Source organism: Coenobita brevimanus, chromosome 58 (genome assembly GCF_032717465.1).
Source record: "Coenobita brevimanus isolate Jiangsu-jjx chromosome 58, ASM3271746v2, whole genome shotgun sequence".
Taxonomy (NCBI): domain Eukaryota; kingdom Metazoa; phylum Arthropoda; class Malacostraca; order Decapoda; family Coenobitidae; genus Coenobita; species Coenobita brevimanus.
This window is the reverse complement of record NC_137011.1, coordinates 22,500,375-22,513,058: the sequence shown is the minus strand read 5'-3', so window position 1 is coordinate 22,513,058 and position 12,684 is coordinate 22,500,375. Positions and strand designations below refer to the sequence as shown.

At 40.5% G+C, this 12,684-nt stretch overlaps 1 protein-coding gene across 1 annotated transcript in view; it reads left to right on the top strand.

The window, feature by feature from the left end:
* The first annotated feature begins 989 nt into the window (after positions 1–989).
* The window catches only part of LOC145402685 (glutamate receptor ionotropic, delta-2-like), a 58,800-nt gene continuing 47,105 nt past the window's right edge, over positions 990–12,684 (top strand). Inside the window, exons 1-2 of the mRNA XM_080274659.1 lie at positions 990–1,015; positions 10,829–10,987. Of these exons, the coding sequence (XP_080130785.1) occupies positions 990–1,015; positions 10,829–10,987 (185 nt within the window). The remainder of the gene's footprint in view (positions 1,016–10,828; positions 10,988–12,684) is intronic.

Below are 12,684 nucleotides of genomic sequence, written 5' to 3'. Positions count from 1 at the left end.
TTCCACGATACTTTGTTTGCACTAATTCCTCACTTGACATATTCTTCCCTGTAGCCATATGTAATAGAGCCACAGTTCCATTACTACGTGACAACATAAGAGAGGCCTGCCTGGTGATAAAAGAATATGGAACTCATTACAGTGGTGCCACATGTTGTCTCAGTATGCCAATTACTGACTTTTGCTTTTTCCACACTTTTCAGATTTCGACAATGTTACGTGGGGGGGTCAGTGATGATGATATACACGGAATATTATTCTCCAATGATAGCGGCAGCGACTGTGAGACCCAAACCACAACACCGATTATTCACAAGAGCGAGGATGTGAGGGAAGAGGAGGAGTCACCAGTAGGAAGTGGCAGAACTGCAGGCAGCCGGCCTGGGGTGACGTGGCCATCATCAACGCCATCAAGCAACTCCTCTGACACCTTGTACGGGAAATCACCGGGGTCCTTTTATGGCAGAAAAAGGAGGAGGAGGATTAGACTGTCCCTCAAGAAGTTTAGAAGACTGGACTTCGATTACTCTGATGATGACGACGACGAGGAGGCCGATGAACCAATCACACAGTTTCAAACAAGATCGAGGATTTCTCTGGCAGTTGAACAAATCCAGTAGGATTTACATGAATCTTTACCAGGACCTTCCTCCAGCCCAGGGCCTTCAATGAATCACAGAAGACCAAGCAGTTACCCCTTGAGCCCCCCACCCCCGGGGAACCCCGAAGCAAGACTCCACGTCATGCACTGATCCAGCCTCCCGATTCGCTTCATCCAAGGGCAAAATGCCCCCACCACACTCCCCCACAAGTCTTTCCAGGGCATCGAGGAAAAGTCGTAAGCATACAGTATGCCATGGAAATCTACACCGTCTCACACCGCAGTGCCATCTGGTCCTGCCACCTCAGTGCCACCTAACAGTGCCACCACAGTGCCACCCTGTCCTGCCACCCCAGTACAACCCAGTCATCTCGCCTGTACGTTTAGGATGTACATCGCTAACAAACCAGCTAAGTAAGTTGTCCTATTTACCAGTCATTCAATAATTTACTTACTTGCCATTCACTGATGTACTTACCTGCCATTCCATGATGTACTTACCTGCCATTCCATGATGTTCTTACCTGCCATTCCCTGATGTACTTACCTGTCATGTACGAAGTACTACCAGGCGTTTATATTTTACTTACCTGTCATTCCCTGATGTACTTACCTGTCATTCCATGATGTTCTTACCTGTCATTCCATGATGTACTTACCTGTCATGTACGAAGTACTGACCAGGCTTTTATATTTTACTTACCTGTCATTCCCTGATGTACTTACCTGTCATTCCATGATGTACTTACCTGTCATGTACGAAGTACTGACCAGGCTTTTATATGTTACTTACCTGTCATTCCATGATGTACTTACCTGTCATGTACGAAGTACTGTGGTCTTAGAGTGGTCTTAGAGTGGGCTTGGGCTGAAATATTTGGTCAAACACTGAACAATAGTAAAAAAAAATTAGGGCCTCCTAAAGTTGGGTTTACATATTTCATTTTTTTCGGCGTGAAACTAATTCCGATTTCATTTTGGGGAATGTCTGTGTGATGATGGATGATAAGGGTACTAGCCTACCAAATTTCATGCAGATCCCTCCATTTTTAGGTGCCCTTTAGGCAACACGTAAAAAGACCATGATTCTTGGCAAAAAAAAAATAAAAATAATAATTTCTTCTCCCAAAGAACTCTGCAGTGGTTGGCCCTGAACGTATAGCAGTGGGAGACCAAAGAGCCTCATCCCCCCACCCCCCACTGCATGGCCCTGCAATCAGACTCCTGGATCTTCAGTTCGCAGGTTGGGCCTCTCTAAGTGGAACGTACTTTTTGTCCCCACAGTTTTTTTTTTTTTTTTTTTTTGTAAATTTTCAATAAATAGTAAAAGTCACAGTAGTTTTATACCCTACTAACATTATATAAGGTAATAATTTCACTTCATGTTGGTACCAACATTTTCGGAAACGGTCCAGTAATTTCCGGGTAATAGGCCTATAAAGTACCAGTCACCAAGCGGAGTTCGCGGTTCGTTTTCTGAGACACTATTTGAGCGATACGTGAGCAGGGGTCTCATATGACACCTCATGCTTCCTGTCAGCCACAGCCATATATATATATATATATATATATGTGTGTGTGTGTGTGTGTGTGTGTGTGTGTGAAGAGAGAGAGAGAGAGAGAGAAACAGACAGACAGACAGACAGATAGAGAGAATACATTGTTGACAACCTTCTCATTAACTACTCTTATACCTGTAAGATTGTGCCTTATGCAAGACAAATCCATGATATGTGTAATAGCTGTGAAAGAAATCAGTATGACTGATTTCTGAATCGCAACAATAAAGAAAGCTTTATACAAATTAATACCACTGTCTAATTAGGTAAAAAAAGATAGTTTCTGGTGGAGCAGGATGGAAATTGAGTAAGCTCTGAAGCACAGAATCCAAATAGACTGCAAATTTTATTCAAATCCTGTCCACAAATACACAAGATTACTCTGTGTTCTCTTAATGAATACCTTTGGTTAGCACTACTTTCTCATGTGTTATTACCTTACCGATTCCATAGCTGATAAAGTACTGTCTTATACAGGTTCCTCTTCATTAGCTCCTTTTGAATTTAGAAATACAAGACCACCTTTCAACATTTACCTTTGTTTACTCTTACGAGCTATTGTCTGTGAATACTAGATGCCATAAGATGATGTTCAAGTATATTCTTTGCCCCATGATGAGTAACCACCTTGATTACTTATAATTTCTTGAACAACAAGAGAATCCATAAGTTTCCTTTTCTGAAAAGAGAAAAACTCCTGAAGAACAAATATGACTGTATACAGCAGGATTTTAACACAACAAAAGCATACATTATAGAAGTAGTCAAAGCCGGTGATAAGCTAAAAAACAAATATTCCTTCTTAATAAAGGCAGAGATAGATATTAATTTTTTACATGGAAACGCCTCTGCGTCTGGCTGTATTGTCTTATCATTATAGAAACAGTAAATTTGTTCAATTATGCCACTGTCTTTCAGTACTTGTTTGGAGTTTGTGAGGTGTAAGGTGTGCTACCATTCGGTATAATGTCTCTAAGAGAACTTTAAAAAATCTTAAACTGAAATGCTCAGTCGTTTGTGTGTTACCCTTCATTTATTTACATGATTTACCATAGCTTGGCGCAGATTCACGTCCTCTTTCTACTGTAATTACTTCACTATCTGTGTGGTACAAATAGATGGTATTTGGGATCTGGATTATTTTCGTAGCATTTTTTCGCCATCAGTATTAGTTTCCAGTGTTATTCCTCTGTTACACCTCAGCATTCAAGCTGGAAAGATGGCAGTTTTAGGCCAGAGAAAAACAATATACCAATGCAGACATCTAAAGATATTAAGGTTATTGTATGTATTTCAGAATGAATGTCTTTCTGGACCATCCTTACTTCCCTCCAGAATCCCCTCCAGTGACTATGGCGCGCTGGTCGTCTAGTAATGGATTAACTAAGAAAGCACGCATTCCATTTTATCCAGATAAATTCTACAAGTAGGTACACGTAAATAATTTCGAAAAACTCGTGGTTATTCTAAGTTATTGTACAGTGTGTTCACTTTAACAAGGCGACAGTTATCGACCTATGGCAGCTCATTTTCTGTAACTCTGTGGCAGAATCAGGAGAGAACGACGGCTCTTTGTGGCTAGCAATAAATTCAAGCTAAAGCAAATGGTCATATATATATATATATATATATATATATATATATATATATATGTGTGTGTGTGTGTGTGTGTGTGTGTGTGTGTGTGTGTGTGTGTGTGTGTGCATGTGTGTGTATGTGTGTGTTTGTGTGTGTGTGTGTGTGTGTGTGTGTGTGTGTGTGTGTGTAAGAGGAGTGGACTGTAGCATCAGTCGAGCAGGGCAGTACTCTCAAGGTGGAACGAAAACTGATGACAGGGAGAACTGGAGCTCCCGTTTCATCAGCCCTCGGGACTAGTTCCTGACCATCCCCCGTCGCTGAACTTTTTCAGTAACACAAAGAGTAGGCCAGCATGCTCTCCAATACAAGTTTCTCTGTCAACACCAATCTACATGCACAGTACACACTACACTTTCTTTTCAAAATTAAAAAGAAAAAGGAAAATAGCTCACTCATACCATGCCTCGGAGTCCCCAAGGGGGTAGGGACCATAAATGCCTCCACTATCCGCCCCTCTCCCAGTAACGACTCTTTGAGCTGCCTGGGTCCACTGTCTGACTTACTTCTTCTTCATTTCTGCAACATTCTCGGCCATTCCTCTAACTTTCTCTCTGTTGAACTCCATCTCTTCTCTAAAGCTCACCTTCCCCTCCTTACCGACATTCAGCTGTCTGAGGCAACTGACAGCAAACCCTTTTCTGTATCTTCCTACTTTATACTCATTTCAAAGCCAACTTTGGATGTTGTGTATATGTATGCAACGACCTATCTTGCTTTCGTGTTCCTGAACTCAATTCTTCTGAATTTTCTACTCTCTTGCTTCGGCTTTCCTGTTATTCTCTGACTAATTATATCTGCACTGTTTGCTTATCTCCTAATTCTATCAAAAATTCTTTCACTACCTTATGTCTACGATGGAACAGATTCTATTCATTTCTCCTTTCTCTGAAAACTCCATTCTAGGAGATTTCAGTGTTCACCACCACGTTTGGCTCTCCTCTCCTTTCACAGATCCACCTGGTGAACAAGCCTACATGTTTTCTATCCTTAACCCGCCGCTTCCTGGAGACGTGAATTCACGTCCTCACATGATGTGCACTCATATCCTGGAGACGTGAATTAACACGGCAACATTGCAAGGTCCCTAATTTGCACAATTTTCAATTTTCGCAAGTGATTTCGCGAATGATTTTTGGCACGTATACACGGACACCTTCCTCTATTCCTCTACAAGATGCCAAGCAGGGATAATGCCTTACACCGCATAACCTCTCCCACTTCCCCTGCACGCCATTGTCTCGGCAATTCACCTGTTACCAGTGACCTGGCCAATAAAGACATTCAGGGCCAGAGTGATTCCCCAATCGATGACAATGTGGAGAACAAAGTTTACATAGCATTGGAGGAAGAAACAGTCAGAAATGATGATCAGGTAATGTGGGAAAAAAAGGTCATGAATGGTGATGAGTTAGTGAGTGAAACAATGCTTATAATGCCTATATTACTGTTTGAAAACCAATATACTCTTGTACTACATATAAATTCGTACCAAGTAAATAAATAAATACTGTTTATGAGTGGATACAATAGTTACCCTCCCATAGAACTCGTTTTCTTTGGTGCCAGCCTATAAGAAAACCAAGTCAGGTAAGGAGGTACTCGTACCTAGATCGAGTATTTTAAACCTCAGGTGAGCGATTTCTCTATGAATTTTCGATGTTTCTCACCAAAAGCGGATGTTCGAGCCAAAAAAAAAAAGGTCCAAAAATGTCGGGACTGGGGCGTACCACTGCCCAGAAAACGTCGGGATGGGGCGGATTAATGACCTAGAGCAGCTTGTATAGCACCCTACCCGTATCCCTGACTGCATTGGAGAGAGCTCCAACATACTTGACCTCTTCCTTGCAACTAATCCTTCTGCTATTATTAATCTATTAATCTTTTCTCTCTGTTGGGCTCCTCTGATCATAGCCTTAATACCTTAACCAGCCCTATCGCTCAGGTATGGCCTGTGGACCCTCCAAAGAAAAGTCGTCTGTGGCACTTTGGAGTTGTGGATGGGGAGGCCCTTGAACAGTACTTCTGTGATTTTTCCTGGAATGATTATTGCTTCCATGGCTGGGAGCCATCTGAGTGTGTCTTGCGCATTACAAAGGTTATTCTCTCAGGCATAAAAGCGAAAATTCCTTTCTCATATCCTTGACTAATGCAAGAATGCTTTTGTTTAATCACGCTTGTTCAAATGCTGTCTGCAACAAGAATTGGGCCAACTCATCCCTGAAGCACATCTTGTTTATGTTTCTGCCTGGAATCGTCCTAAGTCTGTTCTTCGCTCTGCTAAAAATAATTTCATGCATTCTAAATGCCCTCAACCCTCCAACTCGAATTATTCCCGCTCCTTTTGGCACCTTGCCAAAAACCTTTCTAACAACTTTACCTCATCATCCTTCCCTCCTCTTTTCTACTCTGATGGATCTGTAGCTATTTCTTGTACTGATAAAGCAGATCTCTTTGCTCAGACTTTCTCCTCCAATTCCACCTTAACCCCTTAACTGCGGGGCGTCACTTTCGTGACGCTTGGGAGCAAGGGATCATACCGCGGGGCGTCGCTTTTGTGATTCTGTGTTATTTTGAATTCACCCGGGCTTCCAAGTGGGGGCTTGTATCATCTATCAGTACTGCCAATGTCCAACACTAGTCAGCACTCCTAATCTCATCCGTACTCCCATCCATTGTTGACAATTTAGCCATTTCTCCCCATTCTTGACTCCCCTCCCTACCCCCCCTCCATTACCCTATCCTCTCGCCTGCCCGGCCGTGCGACACTAAGTAAATCTTCCCTGGAATTTTTCACTGATTTCATCCATTGAAATAAGCCCTATGTCCTATTCTTATACCAAATAATATATACAAGAAAGAAATAAGGTAAGTGAGAGTGCCAAACACCTGGAATTGGCTAATTATCACCTGACAACACCTCACGTGCACTCGTTCGCTAATTTTCGCTGTTTTTTTCCCCTTGAAATATGCCCTATAATCTATTTTCGTAATAAATATATATGTAAGGAGGGAAGGGAGAAGCCTAAGTGATATTTACATTCACCTGGAACTACCTAATTTATAATGTATTGTCTAGATTTCCTGCCAATCATATCAGTGCTAAACAAAGATGTTTCAAGATCTAACATTGGTAGCTCTGAATATATATCTCCTAAGTAGGCCTCTAATCTATTTTCGAAATAAATATACACGTAAGGAGGGAAGGGAGAAGCCTAAGTGATATTTACATTCACCTGGAACTACCAAATTTATAATGTATTGTCTAGATTTCCTGCCAATCATATCAGTGCTAGACTTAGCTGTTTCAAGAAGTAATATTGGTAACTCTGAATAACCCCTTAGCAGGCCTCCAGCTGGCCCTCCGTTATCAGGTTACTCTCAACTTCCGAAGCGAGAGTACGTATGTTTCTTCTTGCTGACTTCAAGGCCTTTTTTCACCCCCATGCAAATGGCCCTGTGACCTTTACCCCCTACTAAACCTCGTGTGGAAAGAGGTAAAGGGCTGACAATTGATAAAAGAGTGACTACGATCTTTCTATTGAGTAAAACATTGCAAGTGGAATTGTAAATAATGTGTAAATAATGTGTAAACAGCAAGTGAAAGTAATGAATGTAAATATACGTGAACAATGGAAAATAGTTTTATAAGTTATTTCAAGTGACAGTGCACAACACAGTGTAAATAAAATAGAAATGTAAATAACGTAAATAAAATAGAGAACGTAAATAGAAATGTAAATGAGTAGTATTATAAGAATACGAGTATATACCCTAGGAGTAATGAAAGTGAAAGTTTCACTCTAGCATATCTGAATGCTATGAGTTATGAGAGTGAAGATGAAAGTGACATTCACTCTCAATGCCAGTATACAGGATGAGAAAGTGAATGCTACGTATTTTACTGAAAGAAATTGAATCCCTACAGTGACAATAAACTAATACTACTGAAGGAAACTTATGAATAAAGACTGTAGATATATATAAGTGTTATATAGTTATAGAAATATAAAGTGTGAGGGGTTTTATGAATAATAAATGACAGACTACTAAGAGCGAACTAGTGCCAGTGCGACGATCAGACGCGCTCGTAATTTCCATTGCTTTCACAGTGTTTTTTTTTTTTTAGTATGGATCCCAAACTACTTGAAAATTGTAAAATAGTGTTTATAGTGTTTGTATCTGGCTGTGGTAATCATATTACGGGTTGTCGGGAAGTGTAAAGTGGAGACTTCGTTACCCTACTTCAGAGGTCTCCACAAGTCCTACGGTAACAGACGAAGGCTCAACAATCATTCCAGGAGAAAGCTGAAGGTATGTGCCATAAGCATATTTAATTTTATTATTCTAGGACTAATAACTGATTTTTGGCAAATATTTTTTGAGAGTCTGTCAGAGCCCAAATAACCCCGCGGCACACGCAAGTCATTGGTAAACAAGCCCTCGGTGTAGGGGTTAAACAATTCTGGTGTTGTTCCTCCATCACTTCCCCCCTCTGACTTCCTCATGGCTGACATTAAAATTTCTTCAACTAATGTATTTTCTGCCATCACAGGCCTCAGTGCTAAAAGGCATATGGGCCTGCTGGAGTCCCTCCTGTTGTCCTCAAGAACTGTGCTTCAGTGCTTCCACCCTGCTTAGGTAAACTCTTTCGCCTTTGTCTTTGAACTTGTACCTTTCCTTCTTGCTAGAAGATCACTCTCATTCAGCCAGTCTCAGAGAAGGGTGACCATTCCCAACCCTCTATCGTCCAATTGCTTTAATATCTTGTGTCTCAAAAGTTTTCAAGTGTATTCTTAACAAAAAAAATTTAAAGCATATTTCCTATCACAATCTTCTTTCTGATCATCCCTTTTCTGTCCAACTCTCTAGTGCAAGAGTTAACCGTTACTCCCAGCCCTTCATTTATGCAACAGGTCAACTCTGGAACCGTCTCCCTCTGTCTGTATTTCCTTCTTCCTATGATCTCCGGTCTTTCAAACGCAGTGTGTCCAGCCATCTCGAAATGAATGGACCTTGAATTTGGCTTTTTTTTTTTTTTTTTTTTTTTTGGAGGGAACGTTTTGCAGCTCGGCCTGTGCTTCCTTCCTCCTCGCAAAAAAACTGTATATATATATATATATATATATATATATATATATATATATATATATATATATATATATATATATATAAAGCAACGTTGGGTCTGGTTAGTACTTGGATGGGTGACCGTCTGGGAACACCAGATGCTGTTGGCTCATTCTCCCTACGTGTCAAGTGGGGTTGGTGGAGGATTAGTGCCTCCCTGTAAAACAATTAACTCTAAGCCCTTGGCCACCCCGTTTAGGATACATGGCGTCTGGCAATGAATGAAAAAAATGAAAAAAAAAAAAAAAAAATATATATATATATATATATATACTGATATATATATATATATATATATATATATATATATATATATATATATATATATATATATATATATATATATATATATATATATATATATATATATATATATATATATATATATATATATATATGTATATATATATATGTATATATATATATATATATATATATATATATATATATATATATATATATATATATATATATATATATATATATATATATATATATATATATATATATATATATATATATATATATATATATATATATATATATATATATATATATATATATATATATATATATATATATATATATATATATATATATATATATATATATATATATATGTACATATATATATATATATATATATATATATATATATATATATATATATATATATATATATATATATATATATATATATATATATATATATATATATATATATATATATATATATATATATATATATATATATACATATATATATATATATATATATATATATATATACATATATATATATATATATATATATATATATATATATATATATATATATATATATATACATATATATATATATACAGTGTGTATGTGTGTACGTGACTACGAATATTATTGCGTAGCTACAGTGCAGTAGTTTAGTGTAGGCTTCTGATACATATTTTGTGTTTTTGCTATTGTGAATGACAGGTTTGTGCCTTGCTCTGAATTGTGCTGTTATCTCCGCCAAGGAAGTTTTGCGGATGTTATGTAATCACTGGTGTCTTCCTGTTTGTCTATCCACAAAATATCTCAAAAGGTTACAACCAAATTTAAATGAAATTCTCTCGAGGGGATGCCCATTGGCCAAAAGAAAGTTTAATAGATTTTGTGGAGGATCCTGATCCAGATGTGAATCCCGGATTATTTTTTTATTAGGTGTTATTAACAATGCGAGACAGGAAAATTTTGCGGATTTTATTTAATGTCTATAAAACTAATTCATAGGACTTCATTTATTTTTGTGTCTGACAATAATAATTGTTAAAATTATGTAAATAAATGCTTTCCTTTTCTCTCTGATATACTGTAGTTATTACTAAGACCATCATTGATGATCTTTGATGAAAAACTGATACTGTTATGGGTTTTGTCATGGTATAGCCTGAAAACTGCAGTCTGATTTTAAAGTTTTGGTTACAATTGCGTTGGCGAAGGAATGTCCTTATATAGATTATTTCACATAGGTCAGGTATAAATAAGACGATGATACGGATATACATCCATTACACAGCACTTCTTTATGACTAGCATATAGCGTTATTGTAACACCTCAGCAATCAAGATGGGTATAAAGCACATTAAGTCATATTAAAGTAAAAACAGTAGGGTGTGTGTTAGACTTTAACTAGTTTGTTTTCATCAAAGGGAAATGAGCCTGTCACAATCCGTCTATGACGTTGTTGCAAGAAATTCGATGAACATTGTTTTGTGGAAGGAAGGAATCTCCTTGGTCGCTAGTCAAAGTTATCCTTCAGTCTGACTACACTTGACCATCAACAAATGTCAAAGGGGTTACGGATGAGTCAGGTGAAAAGCCGACTGTGGTAACAAAGTTTTATGTAACTAATCCCTTGCTTAGATTTGTCCATCGACCGAGGCTGATAGTATCCAGACTCGTGGTTGGCACTGAGAAAACTGAGACGGTTGAAGACCCGGACCACCCTGGGGAAGAGAAAATCATCGGCTACAACGCCGAAAACGCTCTTATTGAGGCCATCGCCAAATCTATGAACTTCACGTAAGATAAGTAAGCCTTGACATTATGACGGAGGTTGTGTGTGTGTGTGTGTGTGTGTGTGTGTGTGTTTCCAATAGTTGCAAAACAATTGGGAAAATTATGAATCTTTGTTATCATTACATTTCAACTTCCAGTGTAGACTGAGATACATTATATAAATTATAGAAATTAAGAAAGAAAAGAAAAGAAGGGTTTCTTTATATTAACTGTCCAGTGAAATGGGCGATAGTGTCAGTTATTATTTACTTTGTTTCAGCCCTACATCCTATCCACATAATGTTGCTTCATTAATACCTGTGGCAGACTTTTATCATAAACAGCTGTAATAATAATAATAATAATAATAATAATAATAATAATAATAATTGAAAAGCACGCGTGGCGGGGTGAACATGATACCTCCAACCCAGGATGAGAGAGTGAGGAGGTGATTCCCACCCCACTAGGAGACGACGGAGGGGCTAACTTACCTGACCTGACATCCCGGCATCAACGACATATGTCCCTCGTGCCTCGGTGCCCCTCTTCCGTGCAGCCGGACCACTCAGCAGTGTACAGGGAAAGTACACTACTCTCCAGCAGAGGTTACGCTCACCAGAATTGAGGTGGGACTTGCAAAGACAAGCTAGCACACCCTCGGATGCTGAGTCCTTTGGATCGGCCTCCTATTTGACTGAGGACTCAGGAGGAGCCTCTAGAATTGCTACTCCCCTACCTCGACGGATGGAGGGCACACTCCACGGGAGCTTTGGTGAAAGCCGAGAGAGTACGCCCGGCCTCTTCCTCCCAATGTTGCAGGTGCAGAACCGTTCCCGATGGAAGAAGGGCACGCACCACTGAAGCTGTGGCATAAGCCACGAGAGTACGTCTGACCTCGTCCTCCCAATGTCCCAGGGACAGGTGTCTACTTCCTGACAAACAGAGGGCACACTCCACCGGAGCTGTGGTGAAAGCCGAGAGAATACGCTCGACCTCTTCCTCCCGACGTCTCAGGGGAAGGAGACTCTAGCCCTATGGCAGGAGTTCAGACTCTGCCGGAGCCGCGACGACCACAGGGACGGCCCAACGGGTGCCTGCTCCCTGTCTCCAGTACCTGCGGTGTCCAGGTGAGGCTCCCCCAACCTCTCCCACTTCCCTGACCCTTGTAGGAGTACAGGCAGTGCTCGACAGGGCTGTCTGATGAAGGGGGCCACCTCTGGCTCGACCCACCACCCCTGTGGTAGAGTGAGGCGCCCCTCCCCTCACCTCTATCCCTGAGAGGCAGGAGTCTCTCCCCCTACAGGCTCCCCACCCGAGTCCGGACCTGGCGAGGCATCCCCGAGGCCCAGCATCCAGTCCCTCCAGCCCCGCCCTCCCCCAGTGCTGACAGGCTCTGCCAGGACCAAAGACCACAGCCCACCCCTGACGGCCTCCCTCTGCCACCGAGGCTGCAGCCCCCAGAGTCAGTGGGCTGCCCAAGATGTCCGCCACGGCAGCAGAGCTTCTCCCCGAGTAGGTGGCTGCAGTCCCTCCCTGTCAGTCACATCTGATGGGCGTGAAGCCAACCCCACCCAGACGCTGCCCTCCTCCCGAACGACCTTAAGCCCAGGTCTCTCTCAGTCCCTCTCCCATACCCTGACAACGACGAAGAGCCGACGATGTGCTGCTTGTCTATTGGCCATCTTTGGCCCCAGCCGAGAAAGCCCTGCCTCCCGTAG